This window comes from Triturus cristatus, chromosome 7 (genome assembly GCF_964204655.1).
Source record: "Triturus cristatus chromosome 7, aTriCri1.1, whole genome shotgun sequence".
Classification (NCBI taxonomy): domain Eukaryota; kingdom Metazoa; phylum Chordata; class Amphibia; order Caudata; family Salamandridae; genus Triturus; species Triturus cristatus.
In genome coordinates this window covers 561,126,596-561,141,758 of record NC_140590.1, presented here as the reverse complement: position 1 = coordinate 561,141,758, position 15,163 = coordinate 561,126,596, and the positions used below count along the sequence as shown (strand labels likewise).

At 43.3% G+C, this 15,163-nt stretch overlaps 1 protein-coding gene across 3 annotated transcripts in view; it reads right to left on the bottom strand.

The window, feature by feature from the left end:
* The window catches only part of HID1 (HID1 domain containing), a 221,874-nt gene that overhangs the window by 65,739 nt on the left and 140,972 nt on the right, over nucleotides 1–15,163 (bottom strand). For all 3 annotated transcript variants that reach the window (XM_085617068.1, XM_085617066.1, XM_085617067.1), the window contains exons 8-11: nucleotides 10,465–10,521; nucleotides 7,570–7,710; nucleotides 7,140–7,230; nucleotides 6,354–6,505 (exon numbers count right to left, since the gene is read on the bottom strand). In XM_085617068.1, the coding sequence (XP_085473194.1) occupies nucleotides 6,354–6,505; nucleotides 7,140–7,230; nucleotides 7,570–7,710; nucleotides 10,465–10,521 (441 nt within the window). The remainder of the gene's footprint in view (nucleotides 1–6,353; nucleotides 6,506–7,139; nucleotides 7,231–7,569; nucleotides 7,711–10,464; nucleotides 10,522–15,163) is intronic.

The window sequence follows — 15,163 nt, the reverse complement described above, 5'->3', positions numbered from 1 at the left end:
GAACACACACAGCCGCCGCCGCACCCAAGTACTTAACAGGTGTTTTAAAAACCATTCACTTGTTAATGAGGCTTTATTGTATTTCACCTCTTCTTAGAGCCCCTGCATCAGGGGCGCTAAGAAGAGGTGACATTCAACAAAGCCTCATTTACAAGTTAATGGTCTTTAAAAGAAATCGCCCGGGCCCCAGAAGCTCCACGCTGCTGCAACCGGCGATGTAAAAAAACACACAGGTATGCTGTCTGTAAAGTCCGCGGGCCGCCACGGAAGGCTTGCCGGGCCGCCGCCGGCCCGCGGGCCGTACTATGAGTACCCGTGATTTAGACCCTTGGTCCTCAAACATAAAAGAGCAAAGCAATATTTGTTTATAAATAACAAATCATTAAATATAAAAAACCACAGCAGTTATAGATTTCATAGTAATTCCATTTTCTTACATAGTAGATTTCATCCTAAATTATGGTACTTAAAAATCACGACTCTATGCACTTAAAAACCTTTTTAACTTCAAGCATAAACCTCCCATTTGCACATGCGAGGTCCAAGAAGTGCATCTCCGTTAAGAGGTCTGCAGCCTCTACACGATTTGTAATACCATATTTTTAAAACAAAGGTCGCAAAAACAATTTCCGTGCAGCAAGGAGCTTAAAGCAATCTAATAATATGTGCAAAATATCGCATTTTGTGCCCAGGTTGCAGGTGCACTTCCCTCCAGAGTCCATCATAGCCCCTTTAATTATGTCGTTCAAATAAGAAGGATTAATTCCTATTCGTAATCTTAATACTTCCTTTCTAAGGCAGCGATTGGGTAGTATATCTAAATACGGGAACGGTTGGTCAGATTGCCATGACTTAATCATGATTTTCACAGACTTTTTCCCATCTAGGTACTTGCGAGCCTGAGCTCGAGAAATTTATTTCACTAGTATCTTAAGTTCTCGCTTTGCGACATTAATTTGTAGGTCATGGGGGCACAATTTTACTTTCACTTCCCTACATACCGTATCTAAAGATTCCCCTACCCTCTCTGCCCATTTCAGTTAGCTCTGCAAAATTTCACAATGACACCATTCTGCTATTTTATGCTCCTCCCCATACCCCAGATGTTGCCAGAATTGAATTAATGCCATACGTGCCATTACCTCCCAAGATACCATGCCCGTTTCCGTTCTTACTGCCTGAATCATAGAGGAGCTGGGTAGGGACAATACGTTTATTATACATTTGACCTCTTCCACATTCCACCCTCTACCACTCGTCACCTTCTTTTACCACTATAACAGGGTGCACTGCACCGTTTAACTTTATGAACTATTTCATTTTCCAAGACATCTTGCAGCAAGTGTAAAAATATGACAGTCGGTTCAAAATTCAAACAATGCATTTGATTAACATGCAGAACGGTTTCATCTTAGTACCTATATTATCAGTGCACTGAGAAGTATTTCTTTCTAAAGCGATAGTTTTCACACATGAATTTAGAAACATTCATTCCACCCTGAAAACAATGGCAATAGAAAACGAAGAGTTAACTCAGTTGTAATGTGCACTCTGGGTGGTCTAGGTTCCTATTATAGTTTATTAAATCAAACACAGAAAAAGGTTATGTACAGCGCACATCTTGAAGTCATGCATTTCGAAGTCCTCATATGTGATAATGGAGAAAAAGGAGGGAAAGTGAAATAAATGAATTGCCTAGGATCACACAATTTGGTTAAGTGGGGAAGCCAAAAATGAATCCCATGTTTTTTGGTTTCACATTGTGCAATAGAGCCACTAGGTGTATAGGCTTCACTTTGATTCATCTTCACCCACCTTACCATCAACCCCTACCCCCTCAAGCCACCGACTGCCACCCTCCTGGCATCATTGCCGCCCTCGGCCACATCACAGACCAAACTTGTTGACCCCCTGAGAAAACGTTTGCAAGTACCCACTGGTTAGACTATTTGTAAGCATTCATCCCATCACCTTTTGGGTGTTTGATTGCCAATAGTATGGCTGAAAACTTGAAACTGGTCCACCTCTTCAAACCTATTACTGTCATTGTTAGTGAATTCCAAAAAGTTGTTCATTTGCACCCCTTCAAGGAGAACCTCTATGGGTGCAAATTATTATCTTTCTGGTAAAGTGGTCACTATGTATATTTAAGATCCTGATCCAAAAAATGAACATGTTTAAACCTATCAGAGAGATGAAAATGATGTTAAAAACTGACACAGACACAGTAGACCCAATTTAGGGCTCCCAGATCCAATTACAAAACCAAGAACGCATTTTAGGGGTATCACACTGCAAACACCCCCACTGAACCTACAACCCTGCCCATCACACTTGGTAGTTCTCCCTGGGATCTTATGACTAGGGTCACATACGACACAAAGACCAGGAGCCCCTAGGATCATTTATTTTAGATATATATTTTTACAGCATAAACTCTTGTTTGTCTCTGCCACAAGAAGTCTTGATGGTAGAGATGTCCAATCAGGCTCCATGTTTCTAGTCCTTATCTTTTACAAATCATTTTATCAAGTGACTGAAATCCCATTTACTAAGCTCAAGTGCCAAACAAAGGAGAGCACGCAGAAAAATTATTAGGGCAAGCCAGAGCAGAGTCACGAGTCTGGCTTGCTTCAAAGCGTCTGTGCAAGAATGTATATCGTGCAACAAACATAATGTAAAAATATAATACAACCTCTTCAAAATTCAAAAAAGTGTATTTCTGTAACATTTGAAAGTCTTTCACCTTGGTACATCAGAATGTATCACCGCATAGACAGACATTTATTAAAAGTGAAAGTTTTTAAGAAATATTCATGGCTCGTCCACAAGCGACAATGCTATTATTAAGCTAAGAGGCAATTCAGGAGCCATTTAAACCCTAAACATGGCCTAAATATATAATAAGATGGAGGAACATTACAGTCTATTAAATCAAATATAAAAGGCGCTTTTACAGCACACATCCTGAACTCAAATATTTAAAAGTATGCTCATATGTGATAAGAAAAGGAGGTTCCTTCAAATGAAATATGTGCCTTGGACATGATGGAAAGCTGGCACGGATTGCAGGTTATGAAACTGAGCCACCAGGTGGATATCCATGTTAGTCGCTCTCTCTCTATCCCATTTAAAATGTTTGTCTTCCATTCTTACCTCACAATCGGAAAAACCAACAAAGAGATAACAGATCCAAGTTAGAGCCCCATGACACCAACTTCCATGCCAAGAATGTATTTATATGGGAGGGGGGGGGGGGGGGATTGGGGAACACATATCAAAAAGCCCCTGAAGATACAACCCTGTGAGTTCGAGTATGGAGTCCAGCTACTACCTGGCTGGCCTGTGCCTACTACAGTGCCCCACAACGGCAGGTGCTGCCAATTACCCATATTCTCGTTGGCACACTAACCTCTCACAATACAGTTTTTGATGCACTATGTGTTTTCATGATTACCAGGGTTTGATTTTTGTTTTTTTTACACGCGATAAGTTTAAGGATTTTTAGCTGGTAATTGTTAAGTGTGTCATGGGAAGCGTTAAAGAGCTTTACACATTTCTTGTCATTGAGCTACATTTTTTATATTCTTTAATTCCACCTCTGCATTCTTTTACACTTTTTCTTCATTCTATAATGGAAAATATCTAGCATTTACTATGCTAGGATTAAGTCTGACATACTGACATCATGAATACCTATGTCAAATACATTTTTAACTCCTGTTCGTACATAGATGCAATGTTCATGTCGACCTTGATAAAGAAAAGACATTAATGTTGTGTACACAGGCAAACACGTTCTATAACACAAAAGTTCTATCTAGGGACATTTTATATTATTTATAACTTGGCCACATAGAGATAGTTTGATCATTTCACTACAGAATGTTTTCCATAATGTGTCAGTAAATCATTTCTACATCTGGTTCTATTTAAGGTACTAAATTATGTTTTTTTGCTCTAACCTGATGACATTTATATTCACAGGTGTATATATTTGAATTTAAGAGAGCGTTTGCTAACATTTGTTCCAGTCAGAGGATTATCAAATCCAATAGCGTACTGGCGGAGACTATGGATAACCCCTGAGCTGTCTCAATATGCAACTGCTTTCAAAGATATAGGGGCTCTAGATACCTCATGCAAGATCAAGTGGCTGCAAACCTTGAAAACTACACTGGTCAGTATGGGTATGCGACACCTGTGGGATGAGCCAGAGACTCATCAATTTCCCCCCAAAAGAAAGATGAAAAGACTATACTGGTCTATGGTGATAAATCATAATATCACTACCTCAGAGTCCACATCATTGACGGGCAAATATTTAGAGTGTAAACCCCACCAACAATATGAGCAGTATTGGGTTGTCATCATCAAACCCAGGGATAGACGTTTATATTTTCAATTCCGGGTAGGCACACTACCCCTAAATGTATTCACATGTAAGTGGCACAGTGATAATGATAGTCTTTGTAAGATGTGCTTGGAACATGATGAACATTATTATCACATTCTATTTGTCTGTCCGGCATATCAGGCTCCCCGCAATAAATGGTTGCGTCCACTATGCAAAAACTTGGGCGTGCCATTACGATGAGAATACTGCAGACTGACACTGGTGCCCAGTGTGTAGTAGCTGTTGCAAAACATTTTAAGTTGGGCATGGTCAGTACGGGAAAGAAAAATGGCAGAAACCGGTTTGAACACCCCAATTTACCTAAATCAGAGTTTGTAAAGAAAAAAAAAAGAAACCAAAAGGAAAAAAAATGAGGTAACAATGGTTACGTGGGTATTGCACCAGAAAAGTAGTTGTTACCATGATACTAGATGGCATTCCCAGTTATACTGCAGCAACATCTTCCTTGTTGTGATAAACATTATAGCCTTTCTTTAGTGTATCTACCACTAGAACTTCATAAAGTTACGAGCCCCCCCCCAAACAAAAGTACTTACCTTGCTTCAAAACGCCAATTGTATTATAGACTAATTTATGTCCTTTTATCATAATTATGAACTTCAGATCAATTCGTTTTATTAATCATAATTTTTAATGTATGGATTTTAATGTATGTATTTTTTTTAACATGATTGACATCTTTTTTTTAAGCGCACATTGTATTTAGATTGTAGCATTCTATGGAAGGTTAATTGCTTTTTTTTTACTGTACATTGTCTTTTATGATCTTAATTGATCGAAATAAAGATTGACTGACTGATTACCAAATCCAATGGCGAAATGTGTTGCCTTAGAGTGTCTTTTAAGACGATTATTACAATTTAAATAACTGGAAATTCAAAATTAATTGTTTTGGCTTGATGCATGCGGACCCTTATGCCACATCCACGTAAGTGGAGCACGAAACATAACTCTTGACGTTATTCGGGACCCCAGTGTTCCTTACTGGAGATTCTATGGAGTGGGTTATTCCCACCCTTGTCTGGCACCCACTGCACCACAGTGCCTTACATACTATAATATTTAATGCACGCTATCTGAACACGCTACGGTGTGCGCCAGCATTATCTCTGCCTCTTTCAAGTGCTCATTCACGCTCTCATTTACGAGCATGGACCAAGCCAGAACAGCCCAGTCCAGTGCATCCCAGCAAGAGAAGAGGCGCCTGCCCTCCTTGGTGATTGCAGCTGCATGGCTCTGCAAAGACCTGAAACCGGTGTCACGCATCACTTCATACCTGCAAGTTCCTTATTACTGCTTCTGCTCGTTTCCTTGCTTATAACTTCACCGAGTGCAGCTATGAAACTAGTATTTTCCTATTTGGCAATGCACAGAAAGGATACATTTTTCATAAATGCACAATTTAAGCTACATTTGTGTAATTACTGGGGGATCTGAGCTCAGACAAAGATATCTAAACTAGAGTAATCCAGGAAGCAAAAGTGGGAGAGGAAGCTAACCCCCCCACAACTTACATGGCAAGCATCCAGATAAAAAGCACAGCTGGAATAAAGGAAAAGGACCTCTTAAATGCCATTCATCCAGTACACATAGTCCTAAAGTAGTTGCAGACATCCCACAATTTCATGAATCTCAAAACAGTGCATAGCTACACTCAAGTCACATGGACCCCCTTAACGCCATGCACCCAATTGCAGCATGTTCTGATTCTAATCAGAAAGACCCAGTACAAAACAGAATAGGGATATTTATTGCTCTCAAACACACAATTGCACATTTGATTCCAAGTAGTATATTTGATCCTCATCCTTCATACACGTAGCAAAGACCAGCTCTCCACTACCAACTCTGTACATTAACCCTCTTCAGATGATACAGCAGTAGCCCTAGAGACAGGGTCTGGCCAAAGATCCTATATTGCAGGCCTCATACTCACCACAATCAGCAGGTCCGCATGAGTGCCGGTGAAGACGGGGATGTCCATGGGCACACGCACGGAGTACGGCTTGTTCAGCCGAACCCCAAAGTTCCGCTCCCCACTCAGCAGCAGCAGGATGAAAACCCCAATGTGCATTAAACCAACGCGGGCTGCAAAACAATAGGTAACAATTACACTGAATGATAAACTTTACATAAACAAGAATCACCTACTCCGAAAAGTGTTTCAAGGAAGTCTAGAGATGATACACTAAATTTACGTCTCTTGAAATCATGTATACATTTTGTACTCTGAATTGTGAGTCTGCAATTAGGTTGGGAGGTGTTTTACACCAAGCGAGACCTTTGTTTAAAAACATTCAGTAAGTGTTGTGCTCCAGTTGATATATTTTTATTGATGTGACCCTCTACATAAACTGTATCTGACTGTGAAAGTACATTTTGTATTAAAGTGACATTGAAATAACTCCATAGTCGGCTGACTATATAGTCGGCTGCTGTTAGTGTTGCAAAATATTTTGTATACTTCACTAAATATACCAGTATACGTATCCAACATTAGGCAGAAGAGTACGCCTATTTATTTAAGCTCGTCTTACACTGAGTTTTCTTCATTTATTGATATTACTGTGGTTTGGACCTTACTGACCAACCTCAAAAAACGAAAATTGAATTAATTAAACATAATTCCTTCAGGAGTGTTTTGCTATACATAATCTCTATACCCATGGATGCACTCATGCAGGTGTAAACCCCAGATGGGCCTATAGTATGTGGAACTTACACTGATCCGCACGGGCATCATTTAGAAAGAAGAGAATTGGAACAAGGACATCCAGAACATCACTGCTCTTCAGCACAAAGAACAGGAACTTCTGCAAGAGAACAAGAGAGACAACAGTAAGACAGAGGCGGAGCTTAGCAAAGAATGACACTGCAAGGGGGTTCCTCAATCTCCCACCAGAATCTCCTCTGCACAATCTGCAGGCAAGATTTATCCCCTTCACAGTTTAGAACCACACAGCCAAAGGTCAACCATCACAAGGACAATACAAAGAACACTAGGAGCCGTTTTGCAATGGCACAGCTCATATACTTTATTGTGTCATACTAGGACAGACCAGAGTTAGACTTCAGATCCACCCCTGAATGTCCAATAGCTCAATATTCACAGGCACTTTTTTATACCCATTTTTCTTTATCGTCCCATGTACCTTGTTGAAGTCACAGAGCTTCCAGAAAAGGACCAGCAGTTCCTGGTGAAACTGTATCTTTTTTGCAGAGTTTGGCAGGTAAGTCTGGGTTAAGGGGTTCGACAACAAGCGAGCAACTCCCTTTAGGATGAACTGGAAATCCTGAGGGTGCAATGTCAAACAAGAAGTAAGTACAAGGCCTGGTGCACAGGGCTGGGGAGGCAACGTAAGTACAAGAAAAATATGCATCATCTACGACAATGGTTCACTCTACACCATCCTGCAAAATCGGGCCCATCTCCAAAATGGTTTTAAATGCAATCTAGCTTATATTCATACCTTTATTGTTGCCTTCAGCCAGTCCTCTCTCTGTAGGCCGGGCTTAATGTATTTCCATGCACAACAGGCCATCAAAGTCCTCACAATGATTGCAAATGCAAAACTCTTGCAACAACAATATAAATCTCTATCCGACTCGAGTGATTTGGTAAGCAATCAAGTTATTATTAGGCAGTTTTCCTTTTAAGTTGAAAAACGCTCTTATCTAATTGGTTCTGGTGTTTCTGTCCTTATGCTACAAATATTGAAACTTGAATTCCATGAGTGCGAGTGTAGATTACGTTTCTCAGATTGCCCCAGTTTGTCAACATGGCCCTAGCAAGCTCCAGCGACACCGCTACTGAGGGGATAGTCCATTGCCTTGTCAGGGCACAAGATTCAAGAGTAGAGGATCAAATACATTGGAACACTTGCAATGGCAGTAAACATACATACATAGCACACGGCTATGTCCCTTTCTGTAATGAAAAGAGCCTATGGGTGTAAAATAGTGCCCGGCGGGCAGGTAGTAGGATATTCGGAATCGACAAGGACCCTGGATTTAGTGCAATGGAGTCACCATGAAAGTAACTTCACGCTACTCCCTACATGAAGGAATTCAAGCACAGATGCTGCTGACGCCCGACATGTAGAGGCGAGTAGATTTACAGTAAGTATGAGCATACATGTTACAGAAACATTAGATAACCGACTTAGGGCCTTACGCACGAGTTCTGCATTAAATGGATGACAACTGCTGCATCCGGTAAATACTGTTTCCCTGGCATGGGGTATAATGTGAGTTCTGCAGGTTGGGCTGAGGAATACGTTCTGCCTTTGAGGGACGCTGTGCATGGACCAACTGCAGTCCCTGTATGACTTCTGCCTGCTTACCACTTTAGTCTTTGACATACTAGAAACCCTATGCTTGCTTCCATGGATTACTGATCCCAGAATGTTCTGTCAAGCATGCACTATGAATTGCTGTCAATGGTGGTAGTAGTGCTGCAGTTCCTCAGCCCAGGGTGGAGTTGCAAAACTGGCCTGCACAAGACTATTTACTGTTGTGTGCCATTCCAATCTCTCACAAGTTCTGGAGGAAAAAATCCAGACTCCACCCTGGGCCTGCTGCTGCTTGGAACTACTTATAACCTGCCATTGACTGAGGCTCCTTGTTCGTGCCCTGAAGTTTGAAACTCTGTGTACCGGACCTCATGTTGCTGGTTTTCCTGTCCAGTTCTTGCCTTGTTTCAAGGAAAGCCTGCATCCTATTACTGTGCGGCTTGCAGATGATTTCGCTCAGCCCTGCATTGCTTTACTCCCTTATCTGACTTTTTCCTACAGTCCCTAATTGTTCCTAGTTTGTTCCCTATGTTACTACTATTATTTCCACTTTTCTTATTCCTTTACGTCTGTCATAGCTCTTGCATTTTCGCCCCTTCTCATTGATTCTGCCTCCTTTTTATGTTCCCATTCCCGGTGTTACTCTTGCAGTCTCTAGTTCCCTTGAAGCTCCTGTCTCTTGCTTCGTACAGTTCCTAGAGTCCTTGTGCCAGTTTGTTCTCAAGTTACTCCTAGAATGCCTTGCTCCTATTTCCTATAGCTCTTAGTTTCCTTTCTAGTGTTTGCTATGAGCACTTCTCTTGAGCTCATGTCTCCTATGTGTTCTATTTTGTCCTCACCCGTGTAGAAGTGTACTGATTTCGTATATAGGTTGGCTTCTGGTTTCCAGGAGGCAATTCCAGACCAATCCTTTGTCTTGTGCTACATGTAATCTTAAATGCCTTAATTGTTACAGTGAGACATTTGTATTTTCTTAGGTATCGCCACTGTCTCCTGCTGGACTCATAAAGGCTTGTCTCATGTATGTAAGTACAATCCATGTTTGTGACCTAGGTTCCAGATAGAGAATCACTTTTGCAGCCTCCTTTCTACAGGGTTTGCAGGGTGACTCTCTGTAAGAGTAATCTGCACAAAGCCCCTGACATTCCCTGTTGCTGTGAAGTTCTGAGTCTCACCTATGTACAACCCCAGTGGTTTGTCCATTATTGGTTTTGTTCCCTTTTTGTTTAGGGTTGCTTTGCCTTCTCTATCCTGTTCCTGTGCTTTACCCTGTTTGTGTCTGTTCTTGCCTGGTTTGTACCTTTGCCTGCTTCTTTGCATCAGTAAACTACTTCTGTGAGCAGATATTCCTTGACCTTGATGGGTATTCTGCCTGGAGTTCATGATAGTATCAGTGTTTTCTGCACCAATTACTGCATTTTTGCATATTTTCCAATCATTTACACGCATACAACTTCACCAAGTTTTTCAGTGGCAAAATATGTCTGGGGAGTAATCTGGGTGTGGGGTAATTACCATGTGTGCTATGTGCAACCTGAAGCAATTATCCCACAACTCATGCAAATCAGAATTTACCTCACTTCTCAGAAAGCTTCTGAAGCCGGGTGTGCAGAGGCAGAAGGGTACTATTGCCGCTAAATATTAGAGAGGGAGGACTAACAAACTGACTGGATAAAACTAATTAAAGAGACTAGTTGCACAAAGACTGATAGTAATTACATGCACATTAAACTTAAGGAAGGGGTTGTCTCTTACCTCTTCGCGATGGATCCGGGATAGGTAATTCACAAACAGGTTGTCTGGTCCTGGAGGCTGAAGAGCAAAGAAAAATACGTTTAAATGATAGTACTTCTGAGGCTCTTAACCTGGAGGCTCTCTCCTGCTACCAAATTTGTGGGTACCCTGACACCTAGTGGCACGATCGAACACTGCATCTGAAAGCTGTAAGAGAACACTGCATGCCTGGTAGGGTGACTGACTACATGTGCTAGTATAGAAGGCAACCCCTTTCTATAAAACAACGCTTACCTATGAACCCTCGCCAGAATCGTTCTGTAAACCAATCAATCAATCAGTGACATTTATAGAGCGCACTACATACCCGTAGGGTCTCAAGGCGCTGGGGGTGGGGGGGTGCCGCTACTGCTCGAACAGCCATGTCTTCAGCTTCTTCCTGAAGGAGAGGTGGTCTTGGGTCAGGCGCAGGTCGGTCGGGAGGGAGTTCCAGGTCTTGGCGGCCAGGTAGGAGAAGGACCTTCCTCCTGTGGTCGCTCTTCGGATGCGGGGGACGGCGGCGAGGGCGAGGTTGGCTGATCGGAGGTGGCGTTTGGGAGCGTAGAAGTTGACTCGGCTGTTGAGGTAGCTCGGGCCTTGGTCGTGTAGCGCTTTGTGTGCGTGGGTGAGGAGGCGGAACGTGATTCTTTTGTTGACGGGGAGCCAGTGAAGGTCTCTCAGATGTCCGGAGATGTGGCTGGTTCGTGGGATGTCGAGGATGAGTCTGGCTGAGGCGTTCTGGATCCGCTGGAGTCTCTTCTGGAGCTTGGCGGTGGTACCGGCGTAGAGGGCGTTGCCGTAGTCCAGTCGGCTGGTGACGAGGGCCTGGGTGACGGTCCTCCTGGTCTCGGTGGGGATCCACCAGAAGATCTTCCGTAGCATGCGTAGGATGTTGAAGCGCGCCGAGGAGACGGCGTTGACTTGCCTGGTCATGGAGAGGGAGGAGTCCAGGATGAAGCCCAGGTTGCGTGCATGGTCTGTCGGTTTGAGTGCGGTGCCCAGGGCGGGAGGCCACCAGGAGTCGTCCCAGGCGGAGGGTGAGGAGCCCAGGATGAGGACCTCCGTCTTGTCCGAGTTCAGCTTCAGGCGGCTGGTCGTCATCCACTCGGCTAAGTCAATTCTTTTGGCTTTTGTCCTCGTCATAGGTTTTGAACCTCAATGAGGCACACAGAGCAGGTACTACAGTAGCAGCAGCAGTAGTCCAAACATCTCTTAACCCTCAGGAGCTTGGGAGTTCATATATTAGATAAACATTAAGACAAGGATGGAGGGAAAGCAAGAGGAATATTGGGTGAAGACAGAAACAACAAATTACAGCTGAAAAGGGAGGTTGTGTGACAATGGTAAAGAGTGATGTAAGGATGACCCCGCACAATGGAATAAGTAACACGTATTTATTAAATCGCCAACACATGTGAGAGTAGTCTGGAGGACCTTGCCTACACATCCTGTCTGATCAGTCTCCAGTGTCTGTTCTCGCAACATTCCAGAACGTCCAGCTGCTGACAGTGACATGCAGGTTATAACACCAAGTGCGGTGTTCCATCTGGAACATAAGTACATGCCCATACATAACACATCTTCCCCCTTTATTGACAAAGGGGGTGCAATACACACAAAGAATTAAGTATGTAAACCTTTACCCAAAAAATATCATAAAACCAAGTAATAAATAAATATAATATAAAACAGTCCTACTAACAATTAACAAGTAAGATCCAGTTATACCTATAAAATGGAGTGCAAGCGGAGCCATGGAGTCTGAGCTGACCAAGCTGGAAAGTTATATAATGGCGCAGTTGAAAAGCTTCTGCAAGGAGATGGGGGTACCTGCCCCAGGAGCCACCATGAAGATGGAGCTCCAAACGGTTCTGAGGGCCTGGGAAGAGTCCCACTCCCAAGAAAGAGAATGATGAGGTGGAGGAGTGCCCTTCCGAGGTGCTACCTGCAGTGGATGAGGAGAAAACTCTGGATTTCAATCTCCTGTGAGAGCAGAAAGCAGTGTATCCCCCCAGGGCCTGTCCCCAGAGGAGTTGAGGGAGAGGAAGGAGGAGAGGGAATTCAAGCTGCAGATGGCAGCTAAAGATGGAGGCTGAGGAGAAAAGGGCTGAGAGGGATGTCAGACAAGCTGAGACTGAAAGGGCCCTAGCTGAGAAGAAACTTTTATTGGCTCATAAACGGAGTCTAAAGTAGCACAGCCCCCAACTGGTGGGCAGACACCAGGGTTGGTGAAAGTAGCACTTGGGGAGGAGATAGAGCCAGTCAGTTTTGGGGGACAGACAGAAATGACACTAGTTTCCCTAGAGGATAGAGAAATGGTGCCTAGTGGCCACATGCCTTCCAAAACTTAAAAGTATAGGCAGTGGGTCACCATTAATGGGCAACAGGTGGAGGCTCTGCGTGACACAGGAGCCAGCATCATGACTGTCAGTTGGTGTCAGCAGAACAGATCCTTCCGAACACATTCCACAAAGTCAAAGTCGCCAACAATCATGAGAGCCATTTACCGGTGGCTCTGGCTCTACTTGTATGTTTTACATGTCCTAGTAGTGACAATCAAACTATTTCATTTTTCACTACTTTGTCGTCTGCTCCTCTTATAGAATAGCATTGGAAATTCCCTTATATCCTTTTAAGTGGTAATTCCTTATCCCAGAGGAGTATCTTTATCATGTTTAGTATGGTTGGTACAGTAATGATAAATCCTCCTTGCTGTTCAAATTGGATTTAACACTACTATGATAGAAATGCCCCTTTTAGAAAATGGACATTTCTCTGCTCTTAACTTAGCTCTGAAGGCCTGCAGCCTGTTCCCCCAGACAACCACAAACACAAGAAGGCCAGTTGTGACTGAGCACCCATCTGCATACGTTTGCATTCTGATTACCCTGCCTGGGCAGACGGGAGGAAGGGGCTCACACTGGCACATCAATGGGTAATGTCCTGAACCCGCACAAAGGACTGATGAATCCCCACAGATAGCCTAGCAGACAGGACTGGTTTGAAAGGGGTGCTGGTGCACTTCGAAACCACTATTTGAAGTTACCCCACATCAAAGGCAGATTTGGGTATAAGTACTGAGTCTATGACCCCCCAAAATCAGACTCTTGGATCTTGGACTGAAACCCTGTCAGAAGGGCTGCAGTGCTGCCCAAAGGACTCATCTGGACTGCTTTTCTGGTTGTTGCCCTGCTGCCTGCAGCTCAGCGACTCTGTTGAAGGAGAGCTGAACTCTGCCTTCTCCCCAAAAGTGATCTCCAAGGGCTTGTTGGCTTGCCCCCTGTTCTATCCGAGGTCTCAGGAACATCAAAGACCTCATGCTTCACATCAGCCCCTACATCACTCCGAGCGGGTCTGTGCCACTGGCAAACCAGAGGAGTGAGCAAGGTGCCTCATCTCCACCCGCACCGGTCTGTGCGTGCCTGTTGCCACGGGCAAGTCCAAGAAAGGAGTTGGGTGCTCCCCCCTCATCCCCACACCATCCGAACTCACACCATTTTGCACTGGCAAGTTGGAGAAGTGAGCGTGGTGCTTCATCTCCTCCCTGCACCATTCTGAGTGTGCCTGTTGCCACTGGCAAGTCAGAGAAGTGAGAGTGGTGCTAGTCTCCTCCCCGCATTGTCTTGAGCGTGCCTGCCCGCCTTTCCGACTGCCCCGAAGGAACTGAAAACAAGCGACGTGCTGAGTCCCGAACCACATTTGTTCTATTTGTTCTACAAGTTTAAAGGATACCATAAGAGCTCTAAGAGTGTCTCATTGGTGCCAAGTGCTGACTTTAGACCCTTGCCATTACAGCATTAACTTGTGATGTCCCGATTGGATTTCTGTAGTCTTAGTGTTATCCTGCACAGACAAAGATTCTTTCTTTTTCTAACCTGGTGTGGAGTCTCGTTTTGTGGTGTATTTACCGTGTTGTTGTATGAGATATTGCACAAATTCTTTACACATTGCCTTCTAATTTAAGCCTGCATGATCTGTGCTAAGCTACCGGAGGTGAGCACAGGATAATTTAGCATTGTGTTTTGACTTACCCTGACTAGTATCGTGGTCCCTACTTGGACAGGGTGCATACCTCTGCCAACTGGAGACCTGGTTTCTAACAGTCACATTATGATATACTTTCAAACAAGGGTACTACTCACAAATATAATCCTGTAACCTTCTTAGTTTGAATACAGGATGACCCACACTGCTCATTTTATTGCTTGTAGTGGCACCTTCATTGTCTGGTATAGATATACCACCAACCTCCCACTGATCTTGCTGATTCTGATGACCTAGGTTGTTAGGCAGATCAATATCATTCTCTAACCACCACTCACAATCTGTCTCCCACCACCATTCTTCCTCTTTATAGAAGAATTGACCATCATCCCTTTTGTTTACACACAGAAATGGAAGATAAATGCCATACCTTCCCATCACCTAATAGTATTGAATTGAAAAAACAATTCTCTACTGTTAGAGGTTCTGAAAACCTACTTTAGTTCTTCCCAATGTGCCTACTTATTTTTACTTGTACAATATCACCAATGTTTATTTGCACTGTTTTGCTGTTATACTTTAAGTCATGATGTGTTTTTCATACAGTTTGTGCCATTTACAATTTAACTTTAACCACTTCAGATGTCCAGTCAACCCTCCTTGCTGTTTTTAGCCAACCAACATTATCCTTGGACAT